Here is a 19,982-nt window from a genome sequence, read left to right on the forward strand (position 1 = left end):
GTAATTTTGAAACTCAGTAAACAGTCTCCGCTGAAGAAGAAAAAAAAAACTTTATCCCCTCTCAATTTTGTGAGTAAAATACTTTTTGAAGAAAATCATCAAGCGTGTTGCTGTTTGATGCCGTCAGGTACGTAGAAAAGAGGAGCGCCAGCAAAGTCTTATGGGATATGTAGTCTACCTTTTCACTCTGGCCATATTAACTACATTAGAAGAAGCATATAAAAGACTACAAATACCACGTGTCTGCCTTAACACATGCATAACATTCCCCGACTAGAACACAAAACTTCCTTTGAGTTGCCGATACAGTTTCTGAATAAAACAGAGAATAAACCATTTGGAAAGTTTGAAACGCTAGAAGGTTAGTATGCTATTAGTTGTATTCAGTGCATTTAGCCACTTTGTTATTATTTATGTCGTTAAATGTTGTTGTAAATAGTTGTTTTCTTTGTATCTCATGTGATTGGTTTTGGTCACAATATACTTCATAACAAATCATGTTATTAACATATGAACATTAATTGCCATTTTAATGTTAAAGTTTCCTTTAAACATCTGATGCCAGGTAACGGAACACTATTTCTTTGAATAAATGGCATATTGTTTAGGAAGGGAAAAGACACTTTTTTTATTAATGTATATTTTTATGTCGCAGTTATGAATGTGCCTTTTAAATGTAAATGTGTCAGTTTTTTTAAACTCTTTCAAAACATAGTTGGTTTTTGTTATGTATTGTTTTAGTAAGAAATGTTATCTCGCTAAAAATGTATACATGTAAACCCGTATTTCCAGAGGAAAATGTCTGAACTGAGCGACGAAGGCAGCAGTGAGTCGGATCCGTTAGGAGCGAGTTTGTCCGTGTGGCTGTCCGATGGTGGAGACGCTCTGATCGGCCCGGATGAACTGAACGTCCCGCTGGATCTTCACACCGCCTGCTCCATAGGGCAGTATGATGTAGTGGCCGAGTGTATCCGAAGGTGAGCTGGAATAGCTCTTCTTTTCATACTTGGCTTCCACTAACGTCTCTTAAAGGGATAGTTAATAAAAAATGGAAAATTCTCTCATCATTTACTCACCATCATGCCATCCCTGATGAGTATGACTTTTTTCTGCTGAACAAAAAACAAGTTATTTTTAGAAGAATATCTCAGCTCTGTAGGTCCATACACTGCATGTGAATGGTGACCAAATCTCCAAAAGCTCCAAAAACAAGATAAAGTCAGCATAAAAGTAATCTCTTTACATCTTGTCATTGCAGTCCCTAGGCACAATCGAGATTGATTATACTTCCTAGTGATTGACGCATGGCAGAGCGCTATATGGTGCTATAGGAAGTGTAATCAAGCGTCAATGAGACTGCAGTCACAGATTTACAGTGAAAAAGGAGTTTTATTTTGGTCTGTTCTCACCCAAAACCAATTGGATCACTTCAGAAGAGAATGATTTAACCACTGGAGTCTTATGGGTTACTTTTAAGCTGACTTTATTTCACTTTTGGATTTCTGGTCACCATTAATTTGCATTGTATGAACCTACAGAGCAGATGGATGGATGGATAGATAGATAGATAGACAGATAGATAGATGATCGATAGATAATTGATGGGTAGGTAGGTAGATTGATGATGGGTTGATTGATAGATAGTAGGTAGATAGATGATAGTAGCAGGGCTCGACAATAAGGACTTCCTGATGGCCTGGGGCCGGTGTGAGAAAGATTTGGGCCAGTTGCTAGAACTGTCACTTGCCCGGTCAGGCCAGTGCTGCATTTATAACATTAAGGTGGATAGATAATGGATCGATAGATGATTGATAGGTAGGTGGATTAGATTGATGGATGGATAGACAGATGATTGATAGGTTGGTGGATAGATGGGTGGGTAGATAGATCGGTAGGTAGGTAGGTAGGTAGGTAGTTAGATGATGCATAGATAAATGATAGTTAGGTAGATGATTCATGGGTATGTAGATAGATAGGTAGATTATAGATGATTGGTAGGTAGGTAGATGGATAGTAGGTAGATAGATGATTAATAGATAGATGTTTGATAGGTAGGTAGGTAGATAGATGATTGATAGATAGATTGTAGGTAGGTAGATGGTGGATAGATAGATGATAGATATGTAGATAAATTGATGATGGATAGATGATTGATAGATAGATTGTAGGTAGGTAGATGGTGGATAGATGGATGATTGATAGATAAGTTGGTAGGTAGATGGATAGATAGATGGATGGATGGATGGATGATAGATGATGAATAGATAGATGGTATGTAGGAAGATGGTGGATAGATAGACAATTGATAGATAGATGGATAGATGGATGATTGGTAGGTAGGTAGATAGATAGATAGATAGATAGATAGATAGATAGATAGATAGATAGATGATGGTTAGGTAGAGATAGAGAGATGATTGATATGTAGGTAGGTAGATAGATGATGGATAGATAGATAGGTGATTGATTGATAGGTAGGTAGAGATAGATGATTAATAGGTAGGTTGGTTGATTATTGGTAGATAGATGATTGATAGGTAGATAGGTGGATAGATTGATGGATGATAGATGATTTATAGGTAGGTAGATTGATGGGTGGATGATAGATAGATTGGATGGATGGATGGATGGATAGATAGATAGATAGATAGATAGATAGATAGATAGAAGGGTAGATAGATAGAAGGGTAGATGGATGATAGATACATAGATGATTGATAGAAATATAGATGGGTAGGTAAACTCAGCAAAAAAAGAAACGTCCTCTCACTTTTAACTGCTTTTATTTTCAGCAAACTTAACATGTGTAAACATTTGTATGAACATAAAGATTCAACAACTAAGACTTAAACTGAACAAGTTTCACAGACATGTGACTAACAGAATTTGAATAATGTGTCCCTGAACAAAGGTAAGTAACAGTCAGTATCTGGTGTGGCCACCAGCTGCATTAAGTACTGCACCAGATTTGCCAGTTCTTGCTGTGAGACGTTACCCCACTCTTCCACCAAGACACTTGCAAGTTCCCGGACATTTCTGGGGGGAATGGTCCTAGCCCTCACCCTCCGATCCAACAGGTCCCAGATGTGCTCAATGGGATTGAGATCCTGGCACTTCACTGGCCATGGCAGAACACTGACATACCTGTCTTGCAGGAAATCATGCACAGAACGAGCAGTATGTCTGGTGGCATTGTCGTGCTGGAGGGTCATGTCAGGATGCAGGAAGGGTACCACATAAGAGAAGAAGATGTCTTCCCTATAACGCACAGTGTTGAGATTGCCTGCAATGACAACAAGCTCAGTCCGATGATGCTGTGACACACCGTCCCAGACCATAACGGACCCTCCACCTCCAAATCCATCCTGCTCCTGAGTACAGGCCTCGGTGTAACGTTCATTCCTTCGATGATGAGACAAAACCGTGACTCGTTAGTGGAAGTGCACTTTTTGCCAGTTCTGTCTGGTCCAGTGAAAGTGGGTTTGTTCCCATAGGCGACGTTGTTGCCGGTGATGTCTGGTAAGGATCTGCCTTACAACAGGCCTACAAGCCCTCAGTCCAGCCTCTATCAGCCTATTGCGAACAGTCTGAGCACTGATGGAGGGATTGTGCGTTCCTGGTGTAACTCGGGCAGTTGTTGTTGCCATCCTGTACCTGTCCCGCAGGTGTGATATTCGGATGTTCTGATCCTGTGCAGGTTTTGTTACATGTGGTCTGCCACTGCGAGGATGATCAGCTGTCCTTCCTGTCTCCCTGTAGCACTGTCTTAGGCGTCTCACAGTACAGACATTGCAATTTATTGCCCTGGCCACATCTGCAGTCCTCATGCCTCCATGCAGCATGCCTAAGGCACATTCACACAAATGAGCAGGGACCCTGGGCATCTTTCTTTTGGTGTTTTTCAGAGTCGGTAGAAAAGTCTCTTTAGTGTCCTAAATGTTTATAACTGTGACCTTAACTGCCTACCGTCTGTAAGCTGTTAGTGTCTTAACGACCGTTCCACAGGTGCATGTTCATTAATTGTTTATGGTTCATTGAACAAGCATGGAAAACATTGTTTAAACACTTTACAATAAAGATCTGTAAAGTTATTTGGATTTTTACAAAATTATCTTTAAAATACAGTGTCCTGAAAAAGGGACGTTTCTTTGTTTTTTGAGTTTAGATATAGTTGAAGTCAGACGTTTACATACACTTGGGTTGAAGTCATTAAAACAAATTTTTTTAACCACTCCACAGATTTAATATTAGCAATCTATAGTTTTGGCAAGTCATTTAGGACATCTACTTAATGCATGACATGAGTCATTTTTCCAACAATTGTTTACAGACAGATTGTTTCACTTTTAATTGACTTTAATCACATTTCCAGTGGGTCAGAAGTTTACATATACAAAGTTAACTGTGCTTTTAAGCAGCTTGGAAAATTCTAGAAAATGATCTCAAGCCTTTAGAAAATTAGCTTCTGATAGGAGGTGTACTGAATTGGAGGTGCACCTGTGGAAGTATTTTAAGGCGTACCTTCAAACTCTGTGCCTCTTTGCTTGACATCATGGGAAACCAAATTGTCCCGGTTGCTAGGGAGGGTAGAGTCACATGGGGTAACCTCTTCGTGATCGCTATAATGTGGTTCTCACTCTCATTGGGGCGTGTGGTGAGTTGTGTGTGGATCGCAGAGAGTAGCATGAGCCTCCACACGCTGTGAGTCTCCGCAGTGTCATGCACAACGAGTCACGTGATAAGATGCGCGGATTGATGGTCTCAAATGTGGAGGCAAATGAGATTCATCCTCCACCACCTGGATTGAGGCGAGTCACTATGCCACCACGAGGACTTGGAGCACATCTGGAATTGGGCTTGCCAAATTGTGGAGAGTTTGAAAATGCTGTTAGTTAATCCATTAACTGATTAGGCAGCAAGTCAGCTGCTTACGTTTTTGGATGCAGCCCGGATGTGGTAGATGAATCGATAGTTGAGGTGTGGGGAGAGACACTAAGAAAAAAACAAGTTCGTTTGAATGGACTGGGGACAAAAAGTTGTATGTATTTTTTTTTTAAAGTTTCCACTCAAATTGCTGCCCGAGTCCACCATGATTGTTGTTGATTGAAAAGAAGAAAATCTGCTCTAGCGCCCCTTGAGGCAATGCTGAGAATGCAGCGCATACTTGCAATGGGTTATGAATTGAGCGCGGACACATTTCACAATGCAACGACGTGTGAAATCAAGCTTGTGTCTGCGTTCACCTACATGCATACAGTATGTTTGGGCCTTAAGGGGAGATACCTGCTGAATTGCTACACATATTGCTCTATTAAACACATTTTGGCATGTTTGTTTTACAGCATTATTTATTTATTTTACTGCATAAGTTAATTAAATGTTGTTTTTTACTGATTGACTTTATCTAACCTATAGAAAATATGAACTCTGTACCACAATGGAAGTGCATTTTCTCTTTAGGAATTTATGTAGATTGTGGAATTAAATATAGTATTGCATTCATGTTTACCACAATATAATTGCATATATGGATATATAGCAAAATTATGAATTGTATTTCTTCTGAGACAAAAACATGGCAATGTTTTATGAAAAGGGCAAGAAGGGTGCACCCCAGACATGTTCACAAGTCCTTGAGGTCCAAGTCAAGTATTTATTTTTTTTGGCAATAGTTCTTTATCTGCAGCTGGTTAGTTTATATATATTATATATAACCTTAAATAAGGCTAATTCAATTTTGAAATATTAAAAATGACTACTTTTAAGGGATTGCCTTGTTTTATTTAAACTTGGCTAATAAAGTACATAAGGTTTTACTTTAATCATTGGATTTTATTTTTATTCAGGAAACAATCAATTATTCATAAATAATATTGTACATGTTTACAGTATTATGATGTATAGAAATAAAACAAATATATAAATAAATGTTGTCCTAAATTTTTAAGCATGTAATTCTGGTTCAGTTCACTCAATCTCCCTCCAAAAAGTCTTATTTTATTCCACTAGATGGCATCAAGTACTATCCATCCAACTTCTATAGCCGCTTGTCCTATGTAGGGTCATGGGTAGTGCTGGAGCGTATCCCAGCTGTCTCGGGCTGAAGGCAGTGAAACATCCTGGACATGTGGCCAGTCCATCATATTGCAACACACACACTTACACTCTCATTCACACCTACGGGCAATTTAGGGTCTCCAATTCACTTAACTTGCATGTCTTTTGGAGTGTGGGGGAAACCGGAGCACCCGGAGGAAACCCACGTGAACACGGGGAGAACGTGCAAACTCCACACAGAGACCCAGTTGAGCCCAGTCGAATCCGGGACGTTCTTGCTATGAGGCGACAGTGCTACCCACTGAGCCACCGTGCCGCCTAGCACTAGAAAAATATAAATGTTCCAGTCTATAACACTATAATGCATATAATGTGTTTATAGTGGTGCTATAACACGTTTTAGCCCTCACAGATGTGCTCGTCCATAGACATTCAGTTCTTATTTTCATTTGTTCACAACTAGTTTCCAGAGTGCAAAAATATTGACAAAATAAAGAAAGATTTTGTTCTGGACATCTAGGACATAACATTGTATTACAAGCAAGCTCACAGACAAATACAAAATGGCTAATTTTGTAGAAAGACTAGTTGCCATATGGCAATGTTTCCGTATTTCCATTTCATTTTTGTTATTAGAGCTAAATGTCAGAAAATCAAGTGAGGGGAAAAAACATACAACCGTTAGAATATTATGCATACCATACAGGGTTAGAGTTATTGCATCAGTATTGTTGGTATTCCCTATGGAAATGTTGGTAAACAAACATTGTTTGTTATTGTAGGGGTGGCATAAATTTGGATGGAAAGAACATTGGTGGTTGGACTCCTCTGATGTACGCTGCATATATCGGTCATGATAACATCGCCAACCTGCTCTTGGAGACTGGCGTTAGCGTCAACGCCACCACGTCTAAAGGACTCACGCCCCTGATGCTCGCGGCTAGCTGCGGTAATGAGAGCATCGCTTACTTTCTCCTGCAGGTGAGATTTACATTAACTGCATTCTGCTTTGTTACTCTTAACCTATTAGCCTGTGCAGTTCCTTTCTCAGAAAAGGTACAGATTACCAAAAAATATTTCTGTAAAGCAAGGAGCACAGCCTGAATGTAAGGATGCACATGGATGGACAGCTTTGTTGCACAGCACAGCTAATGGACATCAACAGATGGTCAAATTCTTATTAGACAACAACGCCAATGCAAATGTCAAGTGAGTAATATTCACTTTCATATATTCCTTCTCTTACACATGTTTACACCCTCAGGAAATATACACATGCTATTCCTCTGAGTTATTTGAACTTTGACATTTGCCCCTGTAGGGAGCCACTCTCAGGATTTACACCTCTCATGGAAGCCGCAGCGTCCGGACACGAGATCATCATTCAGTACCTGCTCAACCATGCAAGTGTGAACTTTGTGTGAAATGAGACTCATTTATTTATAATATTAGTACAAACAATAAGTAATACAAATAATGTAAATAATAATAATTGTTATATATAAAAAATATATGCTGAAATGTATACAGAAATATAACTGGACAAACAAATAATCGGTCAAGAATTGTATTTTTGATGAGAGATTAATGCATAATTCATACAATAATGAAATTCAATGCATTGATTATGCTTACTATGACAACCATTGAATTATGCATTCATTTGTAATTTGTTTGTCCAGTTAATTGTCTTAAATTACATTTTATTACAAATAATAATAATAATTATTATTTTTATTATTTCTATGATTTACTATATATCATTATATTATTGTTGTTTTAAAAATTACTGTTTATACAGTGGTGTGAAAAAGTATTTGCCCCTTCCTGATTTCTATTTTTGTGTATTTTACATACTATATAGTTTTAGATTTTAAAAAGAGATATAATATAATACAAAGGCAACCTGAATAAACCCAAATGCAGTTTTACATTTACATTTTTTTTTTTTTTTTTATTGAATCAAAAAAGTTGTCCAACCCATACATCACCAAAACAAACTGCCCCTTTAAACTTAATGGCTGGTTGTGCATCCTTTAGCAACAACAACTGCAACATATGCTTCTGATAACTGGAGAGCCTGTGGGGGAATTTTGTCCCACTCTTCTTTGCAGAACTGCTTTAGTTCAGCCACATTGGAGGGTTTGAGAGCATGAACTGCACATTTAAGGTCCTGCCACAGCATCTCAATCGGGTTCAAGTCAGGACTTTGACTAGGCCACAACAAAACTTAAATTTTGCTTCTTTTGAGTCATTCAGAGGTGGACTTACTCCTATGCTTTGGATCATTGTCTTGCTGAATAATCCAGTTGCACTTAAGCTTCAATGCTCGGACTGATGACCGGACGATCTCCTTTAGGATGTTCTGGTCGAGAGCAGAATTCCTGTTTCCCTCAATTATTGCAAGTCGCCCTGAAGCAGCAAAGCATCCCCACACCATCACACTACCACCACCATGGAAATAGTTCCACTTTTGACTTCTGGGTTAGCGGCGGTTAAATTGTTCTTCTGGGTTAGCGGCGGTTTTCGCCTCGCCACTCTTCCATGGATGTCATTTTTGGCCCGTGTTTTTCTAATAATAGAGTCATGAACAGTGACCTTTATTGATGCGAGAGAGGACTGCAGTTCCTTGGATGATGTCCTTGACTTTTTTGTGACTTCCTGGATGAGTCGTTGCTGTGCTCTTGGAGGAATTTAGGAAGGTCGGCCACTTCTAGGAAGGTTCACAACTGTGCTAAGTTTTCTCAATTTGGAGATAATCGCTCTCACTGGGGTTCTTTGGAGTCCCAGAGCCTTTGAAATAGCTTTGTAACCCTTTTCAAATCACCTTTTTCCTCATCATTTCTGGAATTTCTTTCGACCTTGGCATGGTGTGCTAATGGGTGAGACCTTTTAGCCAACTTCATGCTGCTGAAAAAGTTATATTTAGGTGTTGATTTGATTAAACAGGGCTGGTAGTAATCAGGCCTGAGTGTGTCTAGTCCATCTGAACCCCATTACGAGTGCAGTTACATAGATTTGAGGATTTAGTAACTAAGGGGGCAAATACTTTTTCACAAAGGCCCAGTTGGTATTGGATAACTTCTTTGCTTCAATAAATAACATTATCATTTGAAAACTGTATTTTGTGTTTACTCATATTTCCTTGGTTTTATGTCTGATTTAGTTAGAATTTTTGAAAACAAAAGTGAGTATAAGATTTACACAGGATGGGGCAAATACTTATTCACAGCACTGTATATAATTACTATTTACATTTTATATATATATATATACAATTTTAATTAGTATTAAAATATATTTAATATAAATATTTTATTTAATAAATATTATGAATTGCACCAAAATGTTTAAAAATTCAGATATTATGATACATCATATCATTTAGTAAAGAATTGTAATCAAGTTATTTTGAGAGTATTTACACCCTTAATGATTATATAATAAAGGTACTGTATGATTTTTGATCACAGATGTGTTTGTGTTTGTTTCAGGGTGTGCGGACGGAGGAGAGGAACAGTAAGGGAGAGACAGCGAGAGCTCTGGCTATCATGTACGGACACACCAAAATCGCCAGCCTTATTGACATGCACGTCATGAGAGCCAAACCAAGTCAGTCACACACAAACACCACCCCTAATATTATTAGCATGTCAATTAGAGTATAATCTTTCTTATTCTCTCTCTCTCTGTAGGTTTATATGAAGAGTTAAGCTCATCTGAAGAAGAAGGTTCGACTCCCAGAGTCCGTTCAGCTCGCAATAGAACCAGAGGTCCCAGCATTCACGACGGCCCTCAAGCTATAGCACGCTTCAGAGTCGGCTCCAAACCCGGTACTACACAAATATGGGGTGATGTAGCAGTTATAGAGTAGTAGTAGTTATAGATCGGAGATGTAATTGGTTCAAACCCCACAAGCGTGAAGCATGATCTATCACTAATGTCCCTTTGAGCGCAAGACATTTAAGCTAATTTAGAAGGCGCCCCGTAAGAATGTTTTTTTTAAATCAAAATGTTAATAACGACAGACTTGACCAACACATAGTAGGTATGGTTGTAAAGCTTAGAAACAAAAACTGTACATTACAATGCATGCTGGCATTATGACCAAAACTGAACAAGTGCTTTGAAATTTGCAGACAAATCATATGCGTTACATTTTGATAATTCATAATTTTGCACTGCACATTTTATTGCAATCTGTAAAAACATCAAACTCATCAAACAGCCATGTGTCATATGTTGCAACCAGCCTATTTATTTTACAGACAACAATATAATGAGTGATAGCTAAGGATATGTATTTGACATACATGCTACATGTAAACAGGTGTGGCTCATATGCTGCGTTTTCTCTTAAAACGTCCAGAAAAATAAACAGAACATAAAATATCACATACCATTACTTGCGTAAGGTGATTATCTTTCAATCGAGCCCACACACAAAGTTATCAGATGCATAGATCATTAGATAACCCACATGAAGCACAATGTGCACAGCATTTAGCACTCTGGCTACAAACACGCAAATGCTGTATCGTCATGGAATGCTAAACCAATTGGATTGGGTTCAGATTGCTCCAACCAGTGGGGATAGTCCTCCATATTTGGGCAGAGAATCACTGTAATTACATATGGCCACCAGGAGATGGCACCAAGCACATGACACAGACTCAATGATGACTCAAATGGCACAGAATGAAACCCATTACAGGGGACATGATTGGGAATAAAACAAAGGCATGTTTTTTGAGCTACTTCATTTACACCCTGAGGTATTTAATGTAGAATCAGAAAAATAAGAAAACAAGTACATTTTTGGCTCAAGTTGTTTTGTGATTTTTTTTTGTTTTTTGTTTTTTTTTTTTCAGCATTTTCTTAGGTTGAGAGTCTCAGAATTTATAACAATGTATATCAGGTTTTTTTTTTTATATGATACCTAACGATTGACCCTCTTTTTTTTGTATTATTATTTTTGTTTATATGTTGAGTTATAAGCCTTTAATTTTGGGTATGCCTCTGAAATAGGGAATCTTTAAAAACACCCTCAGAGCTTAAAGGGTTAACCTCAGGCTAAAGCTGTAATGTACTGTAAGTTGCTTTGGATGAAAGTGTTTATGATTTGACAAATGAGTAAATAGTAACATTCTCACATTTGGCTAACAGTGTGCACCGAATGCCCTAGAGTCCTTTCGAACACAAGGAAAAGCATGAATGTATTCTTGCCTTGCAGAAGTACCAGTTGCCCCACCTGGATATGTGACCTTCCGTGATGTTGGCGATCAGAGCGAGGGAATCAGCAATCGTGATGTCACTTCCCCCATCAATGAACTTGACGGACAAAGCAATAGTAGTAAAGGTCATTCACTGTGTGATCTCAACTTGCATGTTCCCTCTACTTACATGGGGCCAGTGTGTATTTTAATTTCTATGCAGTAGCCCAATTCACTTCCATTGTAATTGCCTCAAAGTAACGTGATGTTTGCTTTTTTAAAATAAATGAGGGGTCACATTTGTTTTTTGTGGGAATCAACATTATGCCACAAATGCTGTTGATTGAGCTTCACTTGTATTAAACCTGGAATATTCCTTTAAAATGATCCTGTATCCTGGTCTCCCAAATCCTGGATGGTGCTACAGTACATTCAGCCAGATGTCGATAATTGTTGTGTTTACATCTTATATGATTATGCTTAATTACCATCCATTGGTTAAAGATATATTCTGGCTTCAGTACAAGTTAAGGTCAATGGACAGCATTTGTGGCATAATGTTTATTACCACAAAAATCTATTTTGACACGCCCCTCCTTTTTTTTTTTTTTTTTTAAAAAAGAGCAAAAACTGGTCAACAACTTTTGGCCATGAACAACGAACACCCCCCCACCCCCCCCTCTACCAACAACTTTTGGGTGGATAGGGGCCTTTGGAGATAATTGGCCCCATGGCCTTTGCAAGTCATAATCCGTTCCTGGCAGTGAGGCACTTATAATGGAAGTCAATGGGGCCAATTCGTAAACGTTAAAGTAATCACTATTTCAAAAGTATAGCCACAAGACAAAAGCGATATAAACTTTTCTGTATAAAGTTATATCCAAGTTTGTTGCCATGACGACATAACACCGTAAACCCTAACACAACGACTATGTAAACAACTTCACAACTCGAATAATGCAGAGGTTTTAACAGCAAAATTAATGTACGCGCTTTTATCAAATTATTTAACATTTCTGCCTTTTTAAACCCTTAAATAAATAAATAAATACATCGGTCTCATTCACTTTCCAACTCACAATAATCTTGATTTTTGCTGCTTTTTTTTTTTTTTTTTTTTAAAGAAAAGGAGGGATGGGCCTAATTTTTGCGTTAATCAACATTATGCCACAAATATGTTGATGATTGAGCTTTAATTGAAACCAGAATATTCCTCATTAAACTTAAACAGATTTTTGCCCATTACTGTGATTTCACTCTGCATGTAAACACCTTGATCTGCATTCTGGCACATTATCCAATGAGCGCTATAATATGATTACAAATCTCATGCAGATCTTGTGCATGTAAACTCACTCCTCCTTACCAATGCACATGTGCAGAACAACTTTGCCATGTGATTTTCTTTCCTGTGTGTATGTAGATGAGCTGTTCTTTGATAATGATATGCCCACTATGAGGAGCAGCAGTAGCAGCAGTGAGGGTCTATCGCACATTCTCGGACTCAGCAGGGAGGCGTCGCTGGAAAGCAACGAGGTCAGAACCAGCATAACTGTAAAAGCTATCCACCACACCTCAAACACATCTCCAACAAATCAAACATCCATTTCAGACTTTCTGTTTTGTCTGATCTGTTTTCAGGACTCTGATCAAGCCAAGAGGAGTTGTCCTCGTCGGGCAAATAAACTACAGCACTCCAAAGGCAAGAGTTCATATAACAACAGTGTCTCTGTGGCCCCGGGCAGCTCAGGTTACGTTGAAGCGCCATCTACCTCTAGCCATCCTCCGTCATACACTGGACCCAAGGTTTGTGTGTTTGCATATTGTTCTGATTGCATATTATAATTTGTGTGTGATATTATTGTGTCCCTAGTACCATATGCTCCAGTAAAGGTTGCGTGTACGTGTTTGTAGGATCTCGCTGAGTTCCTGGAGCAGCTCGGCTTCTGTAAGTATCTCCCACTGCTGGAGGAACAAGACATCGACCTGCGAATCTTCCTCACGCTCACAGAGAACGACCTTAAGGAGGTTGGAATTACGTGAGTCCCTCTGTATGATTTCAACCTCTCTTTCCGCCATTCTTTATTGTATAAGTGATGCTAATATAAGTATCATTATAATTATTGCTCATACTTGGGTTAGGAGTTATCTGAAGCAATCAAACTTAGGATTTGTACCTTGCTAGGGGACAATACAACGTTTTTGAAAAATCTCATAGACTTGCATTAAAATAGGGATGCGGCGAGAATATCGTAAAGACTTATGAATGGGCTCTTTTGACTTGGACCAGTAAGCAACCGTCTTGAACAGCCTAGCAAACACATATCAATGCAGATAAAACACCCAGAACACACTAGCATCATGGGGCGAGTTTTGCACTAGATATCAACACTCGTATGTTCATTTACTAGTTATGCTTTTCTCTCCAAAGTCTGTTTGGTCCTAAGAGGAAGATGACATCTGCTATTGCCCGCTGGCACAGTAACGCACGGCCACCCAGTGATGCGTTAGAACAGGCGTATGCTGACCAACTGGAGGCCGAGATGCAGGAAATGGCCATTCAGCTTCACAAGGTACAGACTCCAATAGAACAAGATTCAAGCTTTACACAGAAGCAACTTCCAGCTTCAGCATTACTCATATATTTCAGTGTTTTAAATCAAACTAAATACTAACGTTGTTGACGCAAGTGTCACTATTTCTACAGTGACAAGAAAAAGTATGTGAACCCTTTGAAATTAGCTGGTGTTCTGCATTAATTGCTCATAAAATGTGATCTCATCTTCATCAAAGTCACAAGTATAGACAAACACAATGTGCTTAAGCTAACAACAGACAAACATGTATAATCTTTCATGTCTTTATTGAACACATACCAATATACATTAACAGTGCTGTGGAAAAAGTAAGTGAACCCTTGGATTTAATACTGGTCGATCCTGCTTTGGCAGCAATAACCTCAACCAAGCATTTCCTGTAACTGTGGATTAGACCTGCACAACGTTCAGAAGGACGTTTAGACCGTTCTTACAGAACTGCTTCAATTCAGCCATGTTTTTAGGATGTCTGGTGTGAACGGCTCTCTTGAGGTCATTCCACAGCGTCTCTATTGGGTTAAGGTCTGGGCTCTGACTGGGTAATTCCAAAGGTGGATCTTCTTTTCGAAGCCATTCTGTTGTATATTTACTTCGATGTTTAGGGTCATTGTCCTGCTGCATCAGCCAACTTCTACTGAGCATCAGCTGGTGCACAGCCACCAGCTTTATCTTACTAAACATGGGAATTAATTTTCCCTCTGATGGCAAGAAGTCCAGGCCCTGAAGCAGCCCCAATTCATGATGCTCCCTCAACAGTATTTCACAGTTGGGATGATGGTTTTCACATTGGTATGCAGTGTCCTCTTTGTGCCATAGATAGGTTTAATTGTTTATGAAGAACACGCAGCACTAAGTTTCATCAGTCCACAAAACATTTTCCCAGTAGTGTTGAGGAGCGTCAAGGTGGCGTTTGGCAAACTTCAGGTGTGCAGCAATGCTTTTGTTGGAAAGCCCCGGCTTTTTTCATGGTGTCCTGCCATGCACACGTCTGTTTAATGTTTTCTGTATAGTAGACTCATGAACAGAGATGTTAACAGGTTCCAGTGATCCCTTCAAGTCTTTATCTGTCACTCTAGGGTACTTTTTACCTCATTGAGTATTCTGCGGTGTTCCCTTTGAGTCATCTTGGCTGGACGGCCACTTCTAGTGAGAGTACCTATAGTACTAAATCATCTCCATTTACAGACAGTTTGTCTAACTGTGGACAGATGAATATCTAAACTCTACAAGATAACTTATTAACCCTTTCCAGCATTATGCAAAACAACAATTATTGATCGTAGGTCTTCTGAAATCTCTTTGCGAGGCATGGTCCACGTCAGCAGATGCTTCTTGTGAATAGCAAACACAAATTGAATGAGTGTTTCTTATAAATCAAAGTAGCTCTAACTCACACCTCCAATCTCGTTTCATTAATTGGATGCCAGGTTTGCCAACTCCAGACTCTAATTAGATTTGTTGACATCATTAGCCTAGGGGTCACTTACATTTTCCACAGCACTGTGAATCTTTATGGGATGTGTTCAATAAAAGACATGAACGATTATAATTGCGTGTTGTCATCTTAATCACATTGTTGTTTGTCTGTACTTGTGACTTTAATGAAGATGAGATCATATTATTATGACCAGTTATTGCAGAAAACCAGCTAATTCCAAAGGGTTCACATACTTTTTCTTGCCAATTAGGGTTAGCAATTTAAACAAACCATTAACCTAAAGTATTAAACTTGAGCATGTATACTTTGTAGCGTTGTGTAGAGGTGGAGTCTCTTCAGGGTCAGGTGTCTCAGGAGAAGGAGTTGCGTGCTGTGATGGAGGGATGTCTGATGGAAGAGAAGATGGCGTGGAAGAATGTTCAGGCTGAACTGCTGGAAAATACGAAACAATTTCAGGCCCTGAATGGAAAACTACTCTCTCTACGGACAATACATTCGCAACTCACGCAGTTTAGCCAGGAAGACAGTCGAGTGTTGGGTAAAGTTGTGTGTAATGTATTGACAATATATTAAACGAGTACTTCCGCCTCTAAATTCTGATTGGACGAGAAGCGTATTAATGCACCAAGTTGCTATAACTAATGAACTATATTAACTAGTGGATGAATTGTTATTGTAATCATTTTATTTATTGAACATTTGTCAATTATCATTATCAATAAGCATACTATATAATATATATATATATATATATATATATATATATATATATATATATATATATATATATATATATATATATATATATATATATATATATATATTTTAATAATACAGTCATTTAACTTAACTGTTTTACACATTGATCACAGCTGTGTTTATAGCAACGATCTTTATGTTTGTATCAGGTGATGGTGATGAAATGTGTTCTCAGCTGCTGTCCAAGATGGACACATGTATAGGAGAGCTGGGTAAGATACACACGCTTGTGTGCATCTTTAAATATAGTTTCCTCCAAATGAAAGTGTGAATGTATATTGTGTATTTCTCTCTCCAGCTGATGATCTGAAGGAAGTCTGTCAGAGTCTACAACGTCTGAGCACTTCAGAGAAAAACTCTCACAACTGGGAGGAGTCTTAGCATCTGTTAGTGAGTCTGTCAACACAGGATACACAAACCCTCAAAATGAGCATAGGGTGCATATAAACATATAAACAGTGCATTCTAGGAAAATCTGCTTGAAAATGAGAGATTTTCCATATTACTACCATGCACATTCCAAGCCAACCCTCAACTTGAAACGAATTTCAATAATGAAAAACATCTGTCAAGACGTCTCCGCGGTAACGCGCTCAAAAAGCCACATGATAAGATGCGCGGATTGACTGTCCCAGATGCAGAGGCAACTGAGATTCGTCCTCCGCCACCCGGATTTAGGCGAGTCACTACGCCACCACGAGGACTTACAAGCGCATTGGGAATTGGGCGTTCCAAATTGGGGAGAGAAAAAAAAAACCTTTCTCCTACTTTCTCTGTAATTTAACAGAGACTACATCCATATCCTGAACCACATTTTCCATGCGTATAAAAGAAACGTGTGCCATTTAAACAAAGACGCACAAAATTATGCGTAAATCCATATTTTTAGTCTTCCAATTCATTGCTTACAATCAGTTTACACTACCAACTTATTATAAATGTGCTGTCTTTGATTATATCACTGGCGCTGGACAGGGAATGGACTGTATAACAGGACGGAGACAGTGCCGGTGATGAACCTCCATTGAACCAATTAGCACCTTACACATGCGATTTCACCAAACCCACTTGCGCCGAGACTTAGCGCACACTTGCATAAAAATACCAACACTTCATGGCCATGCCCATTGACTGCGCTTATGAGTTAAGGCATTGCACTGTGCTTTACACTTGCACACTTAAATTAGGGCCCCAGGGGAAAGTAATTTCTAAGTACTCTAGTTACTTTTGTAGGTATGGTGTTTACAGCCTTACAAGGATAAGCAAAACAAAACATGTGTATATATCCAATTTAATTTCTGTCCACCATTTTTACGCCAAACATACTTTTTCGAATTCCTCTTGGACCACTGGTCTGATTCATATAACATTTTGCATGCATCATCTTGAAAACTTTTGATTTGTTAAATTAAGTTGGAGATAAAAGGCAATTATTATTATTATTATTATTAAATCACTTCTCAACCTATATCTTCTGAATGAAACACATGAAAATTTCTGTCATGAGGGTCTCTAGATGACACTTACAAACAATTGAATCGGACTATTGAATCGGACTAATTGTTTAGGAGAAGTTAAAACTCAAAATGGCAGAAAGAAATGTGTATATACGTAAATTAAATTGGAGACTTTTTTCCTGTATGATTTGTGTTTGGACCTCTAATATAAATCAGTGTATTACAGTAATTTTTAAATGAATGATAATTAGCATTAAGAACAATGAATATCAAAAGTAAAATGTCCAGACACATTATGCGAATTAGAATTTGTGCTAAAAATGTGTTTCATGGTAAATTGTATTGCAATGGTCCTAAAATAGGCTTCATTTAGTCTGTCAAATACATTTCTTCCAATTTGAGGTGAAACATCAATTTTAAAGCTTCCTCAAGCCATAACAGTTGTGTAATTTTAAGCAAGTTGTGATTAAAATGGTTTTAGGAAATGCTTTAAACATTTCTGGAACTGATCTGTATTTTTCTTTACAGGACACTCACTTTTAATTGACGGAGGGTGACAAACCACCCTGAATATGCAAACAGCTGCAAGGACTGGTCAGAGAGAGATATACTGGTCTGAGTCCAGTATAAAATGATTTCAAGTGGGAAATGACACTGAAAGAGAACAGGAGATCTGGGCGGCAAACTCTAAACGACAAGCAGGCAAAGAGCCTCCATCACGCCTGTGCTCGAGTCACATGGTACACAAGTGCATCATGAGAGCAGAGATTTGGCCAATCACAGACAGATGTGCTGGTGAGGGCGGAGTCAGAGAACTTCAGATGTCTGTCAGGAATTTAACATGCACACAAACAGACGTGTGTGTATGAATTCTTCAAGCACAAACACTGTTTATTGCTCTACAACAACCCTCTGATTAGGCCTTGTATTTGTTTTAAAATAATCCTATTTAAAGCCTAAAGTCAGTTTTATTCATAAATCAAATCTCAGATGATATAAATGATTTACACATACGTTTCTTCTTACGTTACATAAATAAGGCCAATTGTGCTTGTTTATGCTCTTACTTTTAACGAATCACCCAAAAATGAAAATTCTGTCATCATTTACTCACCCTCATGCTGTTACAACCCTGTTTGAATTCCACTCAACACAAATGGAGATGCAAGGCAGAATGGCTAAGTCACCATTCACTTTTATCGTTAGGAAAAAAGATACAATTAAAGTGAATGGAGACTGACTAAAATACTACCAAACATCTTTTGTGTTCAACAGAGGGGTGACTGTCCCTTTAAGAGCAACTCAAATCAGTAAAACTATTAATTTAAATGATCATTATATCATGTTAATAAGAATGACGAATTGTCACCAATAGTTCATGGAAGGTCCATAATTATTAACAGTAATTAAAGGTGCTGTATGCATTTTTTATTTATTTTTTGTTCATGGGAAGGTATGCAAAACATGTTCCTACTCCCTGAAAGACATTCATGAAATAAGTGTTGTAAGATATCTCGCCTGTCTATGTGACAGCTCTAGACTCTGTAAACAGCAAATAATAATGTGTCCACGGACAATGATGCTTTCGACCTGTCAATCATTTTGCTCGTTCTCATAGTGTTGTAGTTACAGTGAATTATTGAGGCTTAATGCCATTTTCAAGCCATGTTGCTCATAACAGTTGTCAGTTGAGGGCGCTATTTTGCTTCTGTTGTTTTTAACAACCACGTCGATCTCAATAAAGCTCATTTTTGGTATCTTTGGATCGCTTGCAGCACCTTTAATAAGATAAATTTTTTAAATGTAAATATACTTGGTAATAAGCCAATATATAAGATGTGTATATATATATACATGCAGCTCAATCATTGCACAGTTGTGGCCAAGAGCATTAAACTATTTGTATGGATTGCTGGCAAGAAATTGTAATTTAAACAGAGGACACTTCCCAGAGCCAAAGAACATATTCAGGACATTTCATGAGTGGAAGTCAGTTTGTGGACAATCTGAGTTCAATTTGAAGTACAGTGAGTGCAAAAAGTATTTGGACACTCAAGTGACACTTAAAAATGTCTGAATGTCATTGCATTAGATAACAAAATATTTTTCTCTCAATGACTTACAACTAAGTGATTTTTAGTAGAAGTCAGTTTCCCTCAAGTTCACACAGTTACCCTAGCAAAGCAGAGTATCCTCCGGTGCAGCTCATCACATTAACTGTGAACATGCTCCACTAATATCTGACAACCAGAAAGTGTCCAAATACTTTTTTTCGTCTTCATTTTAAACCTCATCTATTGTTTTATCATTGAAACTTTTGTGAAATGTTTTGCTTGAAAAATGTGCTTCTCTTTCTTTAAAATAAACTCAACTTGATTTGTTATTTAGTGACATTGTTATGAATGAGCACGCAGAGTTACACGATCACGCTTCATAAGTTTGTGTGGTTATGCAAACGCCT

At 38.2% G+C, this 19,982-nt stretch overlaps 1 protein-coding gene across 2 annotated transcripts; it reads left to right on the forward strand.

The window, feature by feature from the left end:
• The first annotated feature begins 260 nt into the window (after positions 1-260).
• anks3 (ankyrin repeat and sterile alpha motif domain containing 3) lies at positions 261-19,923 on the forward strand. Of its 2 annotated transcripts, none has more exons than XM_052113881.1 (16): positions 261-361; positions 793-977; positions 6,840-7,038; positions 7,145-7,266; positions 7,379-7,460; positions 9,552-9,669; positions 9,753-9,890; positions 11,291-11,416; positions 12,694-12,806; positions 12,912-13,076; positions 13,185-13,309; positions 13,702-13,843; positions 15,618-15,843; positions 16,214-16,276; positions 16,363-16,454; positions 18,050-19,923. In XM_052113881.1, the coding sequence occupies exons 2-15, from the start codon at positions 799-801 to the stop codon at positions 16,443-16,445; spliced, it is 1,881 nt and encodes a 626-aa protein (XP_051969841.1). In that variant the 5' UTR covers positions 261-361; positions 793-798; the 3' UTR covers positions 16,446-16,454; positions 18,050-19,923. The 2 variants fall into 2 exon arrangements, with proteins under 2 accessions (XP_051969841.1, XP_051969842.1); XM_052113882.1 differs by having other exon boundaries at positions 16,363-16,450.
• Positions 19,924-19,982: the final 59 nt, after the last annotated feature.

Source organism: Xyrauchen texanus, chromosome 41, assembly GCF_025860055.1.
Source record: "Xyrauchen texanus isolate HMW12.3.18 chromosome 41, RBS_HiC_50CHRs, whole genome shotgun sequence".
In the NCBI taxonomy this organism is placed as follows: Eukaryota; Metazoa; Chordata; class Actinopteri; order Cypriniformes; family Catostomidae; genus Xyrauchen; species Xyrauchen texanus.